Source organism: Oncorhynchus mykiss, chromosome 2 (genome assembly GCF_057628025.1).
Source record: "Oncorhynchus mykiss isolate SJ-2025 chromosome 2, ASM5762802v1, whole genome shotgun sequence".
In the NCBI taxonomy this organism is placed as follows: Eukaryota; Metazoa; Chordata; class Actinopteri; order Salmoniformes; family Salmonidae; genus Oncorhynchus; species Oncorhynchus mykiss.
The window spans coordinates 29,876,664-29,893,868 of record NC_143023.1 but is presented as its reverse complement, the minus strand read 5'-3'; the positions used below and the strand labels follow the sequence as shown (position 1 = coordinate 29,893,868).

General features: G+C 41.2%; 1 protein-coding gene across 2 annotated transcripts in view; it reads left to right on the top strand.

Annotated features, from left to right (window-relative positions):
- LOC110486727 (tumor protein p53-inducible nuclear protein 1) overlaps positions 1 to 17,205 on the top strand; it is a 20,324-nt gene extending 3,119 nt beyond the window's left edge. The window contains exons 1-4 of one of the 2 annotated variants that reach the window (XM_021558542.3): positions 5,045 to 5,300; positions 7,429 to 7,743; positions 12,547 to 13,006; positions 14,357 to 17,205. In XM_021558542.3, coding sequence (XP_021414217.2) covers positions 7,539 to 7,743; positions 12,547 to 13,006; positions 14,357 to 14,618 — 927 coding nt within the window. In that variant the 5' untranslated portion in view covers positions 5,045 to 5,300; positions 7,429 to 7,538 and the 3' untranslated portion in view covers positions 14,619 to 17,205. Of the gene's footprint in view, positions 1 to 5,044; positions 5,301 to 7,428; positions 7,744 to 12,546; positions 13,007 to 14,356 lie in introns of those variants that run through there. The other variant, XM_090196228.1, reaches the window with a different exon arrangement.

The window sequence follows — 17,205 nt, the reverse complement described above, 5'->3', positions numbered from 1 at the left end:
AATAGCCTGTAGCCTACCACACTTAAATGAGACCTCCCTTAACTTTGCATGCCCCTGTCTTTTTACCCCACAGCTTGAATACACAGCTCTGTTTTCTGTCCCAAATTCCCAACACACCAAAACTCTTTCACATGGCCTTCGACATAGGTTTCCTTTTCTTTACACCCCCCCCCCCCCCCCCCTCTATTTACAAACTGTCCTATCCCTCAAGGAATAGCTGTCCCTAAGGATGTATTTTAAATGGACTACTCTGAGAAGATTCTGTAATGTTATTTTCTGTCAAATGCATGGTTTAAATTCACCATGTTAAATATCAGAGAAAATGCTAATTAGTCTGTTTTTGTTCTGTAATGAAATGTGCGTTATTGATTATTAAACTGCTGAAATTATGACGACAAGTCACCAATGAACTGTGTCCCCTTGTAGCTATTGCAAAAAGGATTGCCCACTTTGAAACAAACATTAGCAACATTATGTAAGGATGTGGTTTCTTCACGTGAAAGGGAACATGTATTGTGTTTTTTATACAATGACGATTGACCATTTAAATGACAATGAATGTTTAAAAAAAAATAAAAAAATTAAGTGCACTCAATATATTGAGAGAGGCTGTGGTATCTGAGAAAGTCTACTTGATGTTAGGCGGATTGACATTATTTACACCTGATGGTAATTTAACATTTTATCAATATAATCCATATTTGTTTCTGAAAAACATGTTCTTAATAGAATAGAAACCCAATAGTATGTTTTAATTTGTTTATCCAAGTTAAATTTGACCTCAAGTTCTGTAGGTCAAGAACACTCGGGTTGATTTTGAGTGATGTAACACTGTTGTGGAAAAAAGGAAACGGAGTTGAGCTGAAAGCTGCATCTTATCAGTTATGCAATAGTAGCCAACTAAAACAGCACAGGTGTGGCTGTTTTTGGGCCTGGAAAATAACCGAAAGAGCTGGTTAGATTTTGAAAAAAAAATTACATGGACATGTACAGTTGAATTTGGAAGTTTACATACACCTAAGCCAAATGCATTTAAACTCAGTTTCACAATTCCTGACATTTAATCCTAGTAAAAATGCCCTGTCTTAAATCCGTTAGGATCACCACTTCACTATTATTGACATTTCACATTCTTAAAATAGTTAATTCAGCTTTTATTTCATCACATTCCCAGTGGGTCAGAAGTTGACATGCACTCAATTAGTATTTGGTAGCATTTCCTTTAAATTGTGTAACTTGGGTCAAATGTTTCAGGTAGCCTTCCACAAGCTTCCTATAATAAGTTGGGTGAATTTTGGCCCATTCCTCCTGACAGATCTGGTGTAACAGAGTCAGGTTTGTAGGTCTCCTTGCTCTCTCACGCTTTTTCAGTTCTGCCTACAAATGTTCCAGAGGGTTGAGGTCAGGGCTTTGTGGTGGCCACTCCAATACCTTGACTTTGTTTTTCTTAGGCCATTTTGCCACAAATTTGGAAGCATGCTTGGCATCATTGTCCATTTGGAAGACCCATTTGCGACCAAGCTTTAACTTCTTGACTGATGTCTTGAGATGTTGCTTCAATATATCCACATAATTTTCCTACCTCATGATGCCATCTATTTTGTGAAGTGCACCAGTCCCTCCTGCAGCAAAGCACCCCCACAACATGATGCTGCCACCCCCGTGCTTCACGGCTAAGATGGTGTTCTTCAGCTTGCAAGCATCCCCCTTTTTCCTCCAAACATAACGATGGTCATTATGACCAAACAGTTCTATTTTTGTTTCATCAGACCAGAGGACATTTCTCCAAAAAGTACGATCTTTAACCCCATGTGCAGTTGCATACCGTAGTCTGGTGTTTTTATGGCATTTTTGGAGCAATGGCTTCCTTGCTGAGCAGCCTTTCAGGTTATGTCGATATAGGACTCGTTTTAATGTGGATATACAGTGGGGCAAAAAAGTATTTAGTCAGCCACCAATTGTGCAAGTTCTCCCACTTAAAAAGATGAGGCCTGTAATTTTCATCATAGGTACACTTCAATTATGACAGACTTGTGGAGGTCTACAATTTTTTTTCTGAGGTCTTGGTTAATTTATTTTGATTTTTCCCATGATGTCAAGCAAAGAGGCACTGCGTTTGAAGGTAGGCCTTGAAATACATCCACAGGTACACCTCCAATTGACTCAAATTATGTCAATTAACCTAACAGAAGTTTCTAAAGCCATTACATTATTTTCTGTAATTTTCCAAATTGTTTAAAGGCACAGTCAACTTAGTGTATTTAAACTTCTGACCCACAGGAATTGTGATACAGTGAAATAATCTGTATGTAAACAATTGTTGGAAAAATTACTTGTGTCATGCACAAAGTAGATGTCCTAACCGACATGCCCAAACTATAGTTTGTTAACAAGACATTTGTGGAACGGTTGAAACACTTAGGTTGGAGTCATTAAAACCTGTTTATGTAAACTTTCGACTTCAATTGTATGACTGATTCACACTTAGATAACCTCACCTCTGAAAGATGGGGTGATGGGAAAATATTTGCCTTCCAGGAAGAGTTTCTTGGTGCTTACATAAACACCAACTGTGCCCTATGGTCCAGTGTAGACAAACCAGACTGCCCTAAAGGGAGAGGGCAGGGTGGCTGTGGCATAAGACAACACATATTCAGTTTATGGTCTCTACATTTTTTATGATGGCCTCATCCTACTCAGCCCTTTGTCAAGAGACTTCCTCATTTTAACATTGCTCTTTGTTTTGGGGGTTAGGATATATTTAGAAACACTATTTCAATCTACATACTTTTCATGTGGATATTCTTCTAGCCGCCTCAAACTATTTGTTATTTATTACATATTAGTTGTGTATGGCTTACTTAGACAAGTGTCTTTTTACTTCCTATGTCAGTCTATATGCCCACTGAAATGCAGTTCCATCTTCACCACAATGGAATACTTGGACAGCAGTCCAGGGGCAGATTGCACCAGTTGGGTGTTAAAAAAATAATTGGTGTTAAATGCTAGGTTGCACCTGTTGCACCAACCAAAAATAAGATTAGTCGTAGCTATATCCGGCTTAAGCAATGCGACTTCATGAGATTTTGATGTTTCATAATTATGGTTGGTAGGCCATGGCAGTTCTAAACAATGATTTATATAAAGCCTGGATTGCTGGTGCTATATATTGGCCATTGAGAGGCTTCGAAGCCCCTGGTCTGCCATATTGGCGCTCTGGATTCGGAGCAGTCCTCCATAGGAATGAGTGGAATTCTACAGTATTTCAATTAAGTTTTTCAAGGACAAAATTACATGTATTTAACAAACAAAAATGTGTAGTGGGGACAGTAACATTAGTACTCTCAACAACAAAAATACTTTTAAGGAAAATGTTTTAGCTCGCATAATTTAAAAGTATGCATTAAGGTGTCTATTATAGAAAACGAATGTAGACATTAATAAATGCATTTCTATAGCTTCCAAAATGTTTTACAATTGAGGAGTGCCATGATGGCTGCGCGCAGGGTTCAATACAACGGCCCCTGTTAGTCATTCAGGGTTTAAACACCTAATTGGTTCTAAACTTTGCAGGGCATGTCCGTCCCATCACTTCACAAAGCTCATCACTATGCATGCACATTTTCTTAACCACAATGGGATGGATTAATCAATAATTACTCTGGGAATGAATATCACTGAATGATGGGAAAATTGGAGTAAAGTAGGCTAATGTCATTGAAGACATTTATCATATTGTTACAGAAACTCCCAGTCGTCCAACTGTTTTAAATGGCGTCTGTGTGTGGGGTCAGCAATAATTTCAGCGTTATTGTGCTCCTTTAATACAAACGTGGGGACTCTTCTTGATAAATCAGTCATTTTTTGGGGGGTTTTCACGGAATGTCCGTTTGAATAGTCTACAAGGCTCGGGAAATGTTAGCCAAATTGAGGTGTGTTTTCTAGCCTCAATAACGATTTGCTATTGGTATTTATTTTATATTAGTTGTGTTTGGCTTACTTATTAGGCAATAAAGACACTTATATATCTGTCTATATACCCATTGTGAATTTCCGTCTTACTTTCACCCTAATGGAATACTGGGCCAGCAATCCAGAACATTTTACGTCAGACGTAGAGTTTACAACCAACTGGTGCAACCAGCCCCAGGAGGTCCTTTGTACAAACTGTCCTTAATCCGGTTTATGTATGGGGGTTGGTGTGCCATGTCTTGGGTCAGGTCCCTTTTCCCAATTTGCACCGCTTGAGGGAATGGGGTGCGTTGTTGTACCCCTCACTGGTGACCTACATACTATTTATTGAGTGCACTGTTATATTTTTATCCCCTATTCCTTTGTCTGGATCCTTTTTGTTTGTGAAGCCAATGGCCCATTCTATCCCAACAGAGGAGACATCCGTCCATCTAATTTTAGTGATTGCAACAACAAAAAACTTGGTATAAGGTTAAAATCTATATATTTTCATTATTGAATGTATCCTTTTAGGGAGGGTGCAGAGCTGTCATTGCTTTGTAACATGGTCCCACACTATTAAATGTGCTTTTATTCTTATGCATGTAAAGAAGGATTTTAGTCACCTCAGGATGACATTTTGTGTTTTGGTAATTTTGATAATGTCACCTTCACATTAATAGAGCATTTGACTGTCACTGGACTACCGGGAGATGTTTATTGAGTGAAGGAAATGTTACAGGATGGCTTCATTGACCCTTTATAGACAGTTATATAACATAGGGTTATAAGCATTGTATTAACAATATTGTTAATTTATAGCCTGCTGTCCATAAAGCTGGATTAATTAAACCGGGAAATCGTAAAAAGAAAAAAAAGGAAACACATGGGCGATATTTTACACATCACAGGAAGTAAGGGTGCCTAGTCAAATATTTTGACAAGTTTGAAGACACTTTTTGAAAAGCACTCCCAAAAACGTGTGGGCTGGGCCTAGCCCAGTCTTGTCTTTCTCTGGGTGGGTCACGTGCGTTGGTGACAGTCTGTCAGAGTCAACGGCGGCGTATGATTGGCTTACAGATTTAATACAGGGCCCTCCCATAGGCTGCCCGAAAACACGTCACTCCGATCAGCTGTTAGTTCGCCTCAACAATAACAAAGGGAACAGTGGGACCTCGGAAAGGCTCGGAAAAGTAACGAACTGTGTTGTTCCGAAAACAAAGGTCCATGTACTAAATTTCTTCCGTGAAGAAAACTTTTTTTTATATTCTCGAAAAGATACAATCTACCTCAAAGGATTTTATCACTAAATATCCGTCCTTTGCTGTTAACATTTTTTCTTGCCGCAGGTGAGTTTTTTTGGGGGGTCTCTTTGTTGTCTGTTGTTGAAAGAACACACAGTTCTCTTTTGCATTTTAATTGTAGGCCATTGTTGACATTACTTTATTTACATAAGTATGGTTTAGCACAAATACATAGCCTATTTCCACTGTTTTTATGCACCAACAGTGTTTTGTGTAGCAAAAATAAGATTCTCGGCCCATTTTTGCCAAATAAGAGTCAGACCGCAGTCTAATGAAAAGTTATTAAAATGGCAAGGTCTAGATGTCTACCTATCTATTGAGGGAGGAGCTAATTAAATGCACAAAACAGAATTGTACTTTTTAAGTTAAACTTTGCTGGCAGTTGAACATTGTAGGAGCTGCGACCCGCCTAAGAGGTGTTGGGTTACGCTATACACCCTCCGCTTGTATGCTAGTCAACAAATCATCCCGCAAGCAGACAGCCTACCACAGACACTAACTGAACATTTAATTCATATTTTCAGGGATTTATTTGTTTTATTACAGAGACAATTTAAGGCATTTTGCTCTGGGTGTAACACTCATGGAGAATATCCATATGACGTAATCGTTACGGCTCCTAACGTTCTCTATTCCAAGGTGTCGACGACAGGCCTCCAACCAACCATCCAAATACATACGACAAGAAAATATTATCCAGTGAGCTCTCACATTAACCTACCGTTTCATTCCGTAAATAATCATATTCTGCCTTTTTAATGTTGCCAATATCACGACGCATTCATCCCCCCTCCGTGTTTGCGATCTGAATAGAGCCACCGTTCTGGGAAGAAAATGCTTGCACGCGATATTTTGTTAAGGACGAACAGGTGCAGGAGATTATAACCCGGTTGCGTATTGGACATACTGTAGATAAAGTCCCATAGAAAAGTCCTCAGTCCCTCAACCTCATAGCACAGCTGCTCACTTTATTTGTCGTTGAATCTAACAAATAAGAGGACATTGACTCAAAGAACGACTTGTTTGCAATCGCTTGCATCCTACACATCTTCTGACGAATATGTCTGATGTTAGGTAATATATGGCAAACCTGTAATTCTGGCATAACGTGTGTTTGCCTGTAGCCTATCTGGCAGACCAGGTTTCAGTTTTTGTGTCAGGTCTACCAAACAACTATCTTGTCCTTTTTGAACATTATCATAAAGAAGCAACTGTAGTTCTCTCAGCTTTTCAGATCTTACAAACCCACAGATCTCTAATTATTGGCTGCACAGCTCTGTATTTGTTTACCATACATGTGTACATGCATACAACTCATAGTTTACAATTCCACTGACAAATGTGGCTTCACAGCAGGAATTCAATGTTGTCTGGCAGAATATTGGTTGTTGTGTATCACTGATCTTGCTTCAGTTCAGGGGTCATAATGTATGACCCGAAAACAGTGTCACTGCTTCGCTGTATCCCTGGTGTGTCAGTGTGGGGGCAGTAGTTAACTTTATCAGCAGACAAATGCTGTCTGGCTTTTTACACTCTAGTCAGTGGGACTGGAGGTCGAATTGCAAAGAAAGGTCAGGCCTATACCACCAATACTGGACTGTAAGGCCACAGAGAGTTGATCCCTAGGTGAAGATACAGCATAATCAGCACTATAGTGTGTGTTTTATAAAGGACCACCCTATCAGTGAACAAGCTGATAGGTTACAGACCTATTAGGCCCACACATATTTGGCCAGTATGTCTATGTCAGTTGGCAGCTAGTTGATGATGGGTCTATTTCCATAATTGGATGTATGAGGGATGTCTGGTAGATCAAATAATACCCACACCTGTAAACATTTATGACCACATACGGTGCCTCTTTGAAGTTTGTGACAGTTGTGAATGATCTGGCTACACTTTTATGTTTTATTATCGAGTATTAGAGATATAGAAAACCTATTTATTGGCAGAGAGTGTTTATTTTGGAGTGTACTCTAAAACTAGTAAGCCAGAACGAAACATGGATGTCCTTCCAGTTCAGTCTGAACCATGTTTTCCTCCTGCCAATTGCCCAAAAGCTAAAGGATATTTGTATGCATCTCCCCCTCCCTTTTCACACAAGTCTTTATAAGCTCATGTATATGGTCTGACGTATTATCTCTCTTTCTCCCCCTCCCCTTTTGTCTCTCAGGTCCTTTGTAATTTTGCACACGTCGAGGTGAGCTATGACCAGACTTTACACAGCTCCCCTCAGATGATAGACATCCGTACCTTATTGAAGCACTTTAACACCTGCAGCTGATGACCAAAACGCCTGTTCCTCGCACCGCTCAGCCCCCCCCCTTGGTCCCTCTGTGCCCCCCCCCAAGGAGTTCCAGTATGTTCCAGAGGCTCACCAGTGTCCTGTTCGGGGACAATGTGGAGGAGGTGAGCCGGGGAGGCCCTGGAGAACAGGGCTTTGGCCAGAAGGAGGAGGGTGAAGAGTGGATCCTGGTGGACTATCTGGGTGAGCTTCAGAACATACACAGACACACACAGACGAAACATACACAGACATAAACACTAAAATACACAAACAAAAATGCAAATACATACTCTAAACACAATCAACCCCTCACACACCATAACCTCCTGGTATCCATGTACAAAACAGGTCAGATGGTTTCAACAGTTAGCATCATTTCCATACAGTCACATGGTGGGAACTTCACTACCTTCTAAAAGTTAACTGATCAAATCAAATAGTATTTGTCACATGCGTCGAATACAACAGGTAGAATACACCTTACAGTGAAATGCTTACTTACAAGCCCTTAACCAACAATGCTGTTTTAAGAAAATACCTTTAAAAAAGTAAGAGATAAGAATAACAAATAATTAGAGGAGCAGTAAATAACAATAGCGTGGCTATATACAGGGGCTACCGGTGTTGAGGTAATATGTAGGTAGAGTTAGATAATACATGTAGTACATGTAGGTAGAGTTAGATAATAACAGAGTAGCAGCAGTGTAGAAGGGGGGGGGGGGGGCAATGCAAATTGTCTGGATAGCCATTTGATTAGCTGTTCAGGAGTCTTACGGATTGGGGGTAGAAGCTGTTCAGAAGCTTCTTGGACCTGGCGCTCCGGTACCACTTGCCGTGCAGTAGCAGAGAGAACAGTCTATGACTAGGGTGGCTGGAGTCTTTGACCATTTTTAGGGCCTTCCTCTGACACCGCCTGGTATAGAGGTATTGGATGGCAGGAAGCTTGGCACTGGTGATGTACTGGGCCGTACGCACTACCCTCTGTAGTGCCTTGTGTCGGAGGCTGAGCAGTTGCCATACCAGGAAGTGATGCAACACGTCAGGATGGTCTCGATGGTGCATCTGTAAAACATTTTGAGGATCTGTGGATCCATGCCAAATCTTTTCAGTCTCCTGAGGGGGAGTAGGTTTTGTCGTAGCCTCTTCACGACTGTCTTGGTGTGCTTGGACCATGTTCGTTTGTTGGTGATGTGGACGCCAAGGAACTTGAAGCTCTCAACCTGCTCCACTACAGCCCTGTGGATGAGAATAGGGGCGTGCTCGGTCCTCCTTTTCCTGTAGTCCACAATCCTCTCCTTTGTCTTGATCACGTTGAGGGAGATATTGTTGTCCTTGCACCACACGGTCAGGTCTCTGACCTCCTCCCTATAGGCTGTTCCATCATTGTCTGTGATCAGGCCTACCACTGTTGTGTCATCAGCAAACTTAAGGATGGTGTTGGAGTCGTGCCTGACCGTGCCGTCATAAGTGAACAGGGAGTACAGGAAGGGACTGAGCACGCACCCCTGAGGGGCCCTCGTGTTGAGGATCAGCGTGGCGGATGTGTTGTTACCTGCCCTTACCAACTGGGGGAGACCCGTCAGGAAGTCCAGGATCCAGTTACAGAGGGAGGTGTTTAGTCCCAGGGTCCCTAGCTTTGAGGGCACAATGGTGTTGAATACTGAGCTGTAGTCATTGAATAGCATTCTCACATAGGTGTGAAAGTGCAGTGTGGAGTGCAATAGAGATGACATAATCTGTGGATCGGTTGGTGCTGTATGCAAATTGGAGTGGGTTTCTGGGATAATGGTGTTGATGTGAGCCTTGACCAGCCTTTCAAAGCGTTTCATGGCTACAGACATGAGTGCTACGGGTTGGAAGTCATTTAGGCAGGTTACCTTAGTGTTCTTGGGCACAGGGACTATGGTGGTCTGCTTGAAACATGTTGGTATTACAGACTCTGACAGGGAGAGTTTGAAAATGTTAGTGAAGACACTTGCCAGTTGGTCAGCGCATGCTCGGAGTACACGTCCTGGTAATCCATCTGGCCCTGCGGCCTTGTGAATGTTGACCTGTTTAAAGGTCTTGCTCACATCGGCTGCGGAGAGTGTGATCAAACAGTCATCTGGAACAGCTGATGCTCTCATGCATGTTTCAGTGTTACTTGCCTAAAAGCGAGCATAGAAGTTATTTAGCTCGTGTCACTGGGCAGCTCTCGGCTGTGCTTCCCTTTGTTGTCTGTAATAGTTTGCAAGCCCTGCCACATCCGACGAGTGTCGGAGCCGGTATAGTATGATTATATGCCACTGCAGCGTTTGTTTTTCCATGTGAGCATATTATCAGATATTACATCTCATAAACGTCTATGAAATGACCTTATCCAACTGCTTGGCTATGCAGTCCTTAGGTGCCTTATAGTCTCCATAAACCGATGCAACCTAGGTTCACCTGTATTCACAAATGCAGACACAAGGATGCTACTCTAAGCCCCGGCAAGGTTCCCAATATCCATACACACAAAAACAAATACATGTGTGCCCATACATGCATGGTTCTATACATATACAGTTTATAAATGCTGCTCAATAACACACACACACACACCTGGCACACACTTGTTCTTTGGGGGAAGGGAGTGCATCCAGCCCGTCTGTCTCTGACACATCTCATATTCCACAAGTGTGTGAATATTCAAGGTGTGAGAGACTGAATCCTGCTGGCCCACTTCTGTAGGGGAGGGTGGTGGAAGGGATATGGGGCAGTATATGGGCAATATGTCTGTAATCGTGTCAAACAAAAGCATGTGGGGCTAAGTGGAGGAAGATACAAATAGGCCCAGTAGAGTTGCCCTTCTGGGCTCTGAGGAGTGAGAAGTGTGGGCAGACAGCCCAGCAGAATTCCCCTCCAGAATTGCCCCCAGTCGGTAACACGGTCTATGACCCAAACCACCTGGGATTAATGCATTTATAGCGTCGTCTATCACGCCATAATTCGTTATAGGACTTGTCTTACATATGTAGCTCATGGCCTCTTACGACAACCTTTGGGAAATGCTTTATGGCTGACAATGTGTTCATAAACCATGTGACACATCATTCATTACAGGTGTTCCATGTAAATGCTTGAATACCTATAAAAGCATTCATAATGCTTTACAAACAGGTGGTTGATAAATTACCCTACAGTCCAAGCACTCTGTAGCCTTACCCAAACTGTATTATGATCATAGAACAGTATGATATAATAATGATTCATCTGATCACAGTGAATCTCTAATATCAGATGATACATGGTATCATAAACCCTTTTTTACGTGTCTGTTTTATAGAACTGTTAGAGTGAATGCAGTAAGCAGACACTTGAGGTCAGATGTTTTGTCTCTGAAAGCGTTGAAACATTCTTTCTTGCACAGACTGCATTACCGTGACCTATTTTACAGTAGGGATTGATTCCACACACTTAAAGTGTGTACTACTTAGTGTGTACGAGCTGTATTCCTGGCACACTTCAACACCTCAAGTTGCACTAGTCTCCTACTTCTTCTAAACTGCTAATCTATTATATCAATAGCGTGGACTGCTTTCCTTCCCCCTTCCTGTGTGCGCACACACATACAGTACACACACACACACAAACACACACACACAAACAAACACAAGGTGGATGGTGAGAGGATTACAGGTCCCAATTAGCCTTACAGAGGCAGTGATGATGAATGTAAGCCGTTTTAGGGTTCTGCTGTGTTGCTTAGCAGCTAAACTAAGGGTGTGTGTCGGCACAGATGAGATTTACTATTTTTATTTTTTTGAGTAAACAAGGTGGCTGCACTGCTGCTGACATGCGTGACAGAGAAAGATGAGGATGGGAACTGGTGTCCTTGGGAGTGGGTGTATTTATATCACACATATACACCATAACACACTCAGAAATGAACACACTCTGAGGAACACAACACATCTATGCACACATTATCTGAAAAGGAAAGAGAGGAAAACTTTCATGATCTTGCACACAAGGGAACACATCCAATACACACACAGAACACTGTTATGCGCAGAGAACACTGTTATGCACAGAGAACACTTAATACACAAAGAACACTGTTAATACACAAAGAACACAGAGGAAAACATCTACACACACATGTACATGCACACACTCAGCTGTTTATCAGAGATTCTGTCAAAAAAGACAGTCAGGTTTAAACTTTGGCCAGGAATGAAGTTTTGGCCAGACGTCCGTGCAGGCTATTTTTAGTATAATGGGAAACCAAACAGCAATCTGCTGGCTTTGATTCCCATCTTGTATCAAGTTGCTTTTTCCATCATACTTCCCACATGGCAGTGTATTATTCTGACTTATTAGAGCACTATTGACAGTAACACCACCAAGTCTCAAAGCAAGACATGCTATATAGCCCAGGGATGCAGTGAATGCAACTTCTCGCTCCAGCCAAACCACCTCATTTAACTTGATTAGATTTATTCTATTGAAACTTAGTTTCTCTCCTATCCTTTTGAGATAGTTAGCTAGTGGAAAAAAAGTGTTTTGGTGCATTCTAGAGTTGGGAAAGACTGGAAAGCATTTGGCAGCAGTTTGGTAGAGGGAGTTGCTGAAGCTGCTTGATCCTATGAGTGACAGCTCTTGCGCACACACACTAGTATCTTGGGTCAGGCATGTTATTCTGACAGACAGAACACTGCGCTGTGCCTGTAGGGCTTTGACACCTATGCATCAGGGGAAAGATGGTTTTTGTTTTGATTGCTAAAGCCATTTTCTCTGTGCCACATTGCCCCCTAAAGTCTGAGTTGTTATCCCACCCAGGTTGAGCTCAAGACCATCATATTGCATTTTTATATTTTGCTACAGGGAGCTTTTTTTTTTATCGCCAATTATAAAACTCAATGGTTGTATAACACATTTTCACACATTTACCCTACATGCTTTGGCAAACAAACTTTCCATTTCTTATTTAAATGTTAATTGTGCTGATGTATCCTAACCAATCCCTGCCTTTCTCCCCAGCCGAGGCCTGCTCTAGCCCCTGTGGTGATGGCCTGTCTGAGGTGGACCTGACTTCAGAGGAGGAGGAGGACCTTGTGGTCGTCCCCTCTCCCATCGCCAGCTCCCCCATCCGCTATGCCTCCTGCTCCTCCCTGGACTCCACCGCCGATATCGAGGATGGGGATCCCGATGAGGAAGAGGGGGGTTTCCTGTGCCCGGAGGCCTGTTCTCTAGAGGAGAGCTGGTTCGTCACTCCCCCACCCTGCTTCAGCGGGGGGAGGAGGGGCAAGCCTATGGTACTAGAGACCAGTCCCCTGGAGAACCTGCTGATAGAACACCCCAGCATGTCTGTGTACACCACCCACTGTCCCCCACGAATCTCCCTCAACCTCCCTCTCAATCTCTGTCTCCCCCTTGTTGACGTACCTGCCGCCGTAGTCAAGGAGCCGGGTCGACGTTCGCTTGACACCCCCTGCCACAGGTAGGACTTGTTGCTGCAAAAATTCTGGCAGTAGTGTTTCATCACCTACATTTAGTGAATTTATGCTTAAACCTCTACGGGATCCGTGTCCCTATTCCAGGACGGTTGAGCTAACGTGCACTAATGTGATTAGCATGACATTGTAAGTAACAAGAACATTTCCCAGGACATAGACATGTCTTATATGGGCAGAAAACTTACATTCTTGTTAATCTAACTGCACTGTCCAATTTACAGTAGCTATTACAGTGAAAAAATACCATGCAATTGTTTGAGGAGTGCACAACAACAAACTGTTCACGGCAATTGGTTTGATACATTCACCTCTGAAGGTAAATAATGTACTTACATTCAGTAATCTTGCTCCGATTTGTCATCCTGAGGGTCCCAGATGTGTGAAAGTTAGTGTGTAAGCTAATGATCCATCATGTATGACATTCCTGGGAGTGTGTAAACAAAAAAAATGTATGTTCTCTATAGTTATGTACTTCAAAATGTATCAATTAACCAATTTGGCACATTTGGGCAGACTTGATGCAAAATATTGTCCAGTATTGCAATGCTTCACTGGGTCAATCTCAAATGTTGCACACACACTGCTGCCATCTAGTGGCCAAAATCTAAATGGCGCCTAAACTGCAATATTATATGATGGCCTTTCTCTTGCATTTCAATGATGGAGAAAGAAAATTATTATCTTTATCTGTATTTATCTTTTACCAGATCTAAGGTGTTATATTTTTTTGATATTAGATCTAATGTGTTATATAATATATTTTTTGGGGGCGGCAGGTAGCCTAGTGGTTTGAGCATTGGGCCAGTAACTGAAAGGTTGCTGGATCGAATCCACGAGCTGACAAAGTAAAAATCTGTCATTCTGCCCCTGAACAAGGCAGTTAACCCACTGTTCCCTGGTAGGCCGTCATTGTAAATAAGAATTTGTTCTTAACGGACTTGCCTAGTTAAATAAAGGTTAAGTGAAAAAATGTGAATGTAAAAAATATTCTCCTACATTCATTTCACATTTTAAAAGTGTTTAATTAATTTCACATTTAAAAGTGTTTCCTTTTAAAATGGTATCAAGAATATTATGCATATTCTTGATACCATTTTAAAAGGAAACACTTTTAAATGTGAAATTAATTAAACACTTTTAAAATGTGAAATGAATGTAGGAGAATATTTTTTACATTCACATTTTTTCACTTAACCTTTATTTAACTAGGCAAGTCCGTTAAGAACAAATTCTTCAGGTCCTGACAGGTAGTTAGATTTGTCATTTTAGGCAGAAATTGAAGAAGAAAAAACATGGATTAACCAGTCCAGCCCCCTTCCTGTCTCCCCCTATAGGCCAGAGATGGTAGTGCAGCGCAGAGCCGGGCTCCATGCTGGCTGCTATGCAGCAGCCGTCTCAGCCCGGGCCTCAGGCCTCCTAGACCAGGTCCAGCAGCACGGACGCCTGGCCCAAAGGGTACGTGGCGCCGCCCAGCACCAGCTCCTCTCCCGCAACGCCCTACGCCGCCTCAACCTGCTGCGCACTAGAGGGGCCAAGCAGGCCAAGACCACCACCACCTATCTACACCAGCCTGGCCAGAGGCACCTCAACTACTGAGGTCCTGGCCCTATCCCTTACCCTCCATCCATCAATTCATCCATCTGTCTCAACCTGGATCCACGAAAAAGAGTTAATCCTGCAACATGCTCTCCATCTTCCCTCCATCCACCGATCCTCCACTCTGGAATGAAGAGACGTGATGAGGACTCCTTTAGAATCAATGCCATAGGTCACTTTACTCCGCTGCAGGTTCCCACCACCACATGGTAACTGGGAGAGACTGGTTCAATCAGATATTACACCTGTAGCGACACTCTCCGCTTTCACCCACACTGCAATGTTTGTGTGATGTCATAGTGTGGCTGTATGCGGCCATAGAATGGTTGTGTGATGTCATTGATTGATATCATGGAGTTGCTTGTATGCTGTCGTAGTGACATTGTAAGTGATGTCATTGAGCTGTTGTATGCTGTCATAGAGTGGTTGTGTGCTATCAGAAGAGGGTTTGTGTCTTAATAGAATGACTGTGATGTCTTTAGAGTAGGAGTAGGCATTTAGAAAAGGAGCATGTCTTTCACTTGTAATTAGGACAGTTTATTAACAAAGTTGTTTCTAATGTCCCTCCTATGAAATTGCTTCCTCTATCACTTCATGACAAACTAATATAATTTGTCAACTTACTTTTCAAAATCATCACCCTCTCTTGACTATGGGTGAACCTGCCTTGAACTTAGTAATTCAGTACTTTCACAATATTGATTGAGGAAATGTTGGTCAAATACTGGGTTAAATATCACTTAACGCCTTGTTATAAAAGTAGAATTTAAGATGAAAAATAAATGTAAAATGTATTATAAAAAAAACGTCCAAAATATTTTTAAAAAGAAAAAACCGTATATTACATATCAGTATGAAGTTAGTATGAGTGTTTATCTACATAGGTATGTTTGTAAGCAGTGGTGTGACTATGTTAGTGTGTGATTTGTTGCATGGTTGTATAGCGCTAGAAAACAGAAAAAAAATGTGTTTTTGTATCTTATCTCTCATTGTTTGTTCTAAATCTGCAGTCCACTTCTCAGGGTCATAGCCAATCACCTTTACACTTTACTACAATGCAGATTACTTGACCGATGTTAATTGTCTTTGTACATACTGGAGACCTTCCAAATTTGTCATAGTGTGCTTTGCCTTGTGGTAATGTTTGTGATCAATGATTGACCTTTTAAAAGAATCGTGTGCGTCTCGAGAAAATTGAATTTGAACGTTTGCTTGTCCAAGGACTGTGAAAATGAACTCCTACTCTCTCAATCGACTGTTATAACCCCAAGATGGAGTGAAACTGTCTTTTTTTCATTTTTGTTTATATATTTTTTCTGTGTACTTTCCATTGTTTTGAGATAGATATTTACCCTGTTCTTTATTTGCTTAGTTACATAACTTAATAATATTATGATAAAATATCAACCAAAAAAGTAGCGGCAAACTCTAACCTTGCAATAGTTTATATTACTATTGTTTTTGCTTTTACAGTATATTCTTCTTTACTTTAACAATGTTTGCAAATTGAAGACTTTGTTCTGAAATGGTCAAGTTTGTGACAACATGAATCTGTGCGCTCTTGTGGTAAGAAAGCACAGAGAGACACAATTCAAACACCTAAGTAGCCTATTTTAAGTTTCACAGAACCTCTAAAAGTCAAGTATCCAGGGCAAACTCAATCATTTACATGACCTAATTATTATGACCTTATATTATGACCTAATATCACCTGTTTCTTTGTACTTATTGGGGGAAATACACAGTACATACATACTCAGATGTATTTAGCATGGTAGCATTAAGAAGCACTAAGGTGGTTTTGTTTGGTTTTGTCTATATAGTTGTAAACTGATTATAGTGAAGTGATTTAAGCCTAGTCATTGTATTTGTGTATCTTTTTTATTTTCAGATGTGTCAGATTGCAAAACTTGCATCATTTGACGCGTCAATTTTTGTACTGCATTGTTGTGACACGGGCAACAGGACGAAGGGAATGGAGGAGATGGCTAAGTCCTCATTTTTGATGTGTGAAGCTGGAAGGAGACATTTTGTTTTGTCCTCAGCTGTCTGTATGAGCTCTTGATGATAATAACAGGGATTTGTATTTTGTTTTATGCCTTGAATTTGTTGTGGATCACGTGCCTTCCAGGTTAAACAGTATAATGACAATGCATTAATGAAGAACTTGAACTGTTGTCCAAAAGGACAACACATACAAAAGCAAATCAACTATGCATACAGAAGGTAGCTTCTCTTCGTGAACCACCCAGCCCATGTACAGCTTTTATACACAAATGTAGCAAACCTGTTTTCTCCTGTGTGAAGAATATTTGGTGGCATTTTTTTTAGACTTTTGCTTTGATTTAGTTTACTGGAATAATACAGCACTTTGCCAAAAAAGTGTAGGAATTTGAGCGTTAACTGTTATTTATCTACTTAACTGATCGCATTATTTTATTTTGGATGTATGAGAGATCAATTCACTCTGTTTTTATGGTCAGCAAAATTTGCAAATGAGAATGTGGTAGTCTGTTCTAAAACTGTAATACATGATCTGTTGTCATGATGTAAGCCACAGTCTACAATAAATGTTTTCATACACATA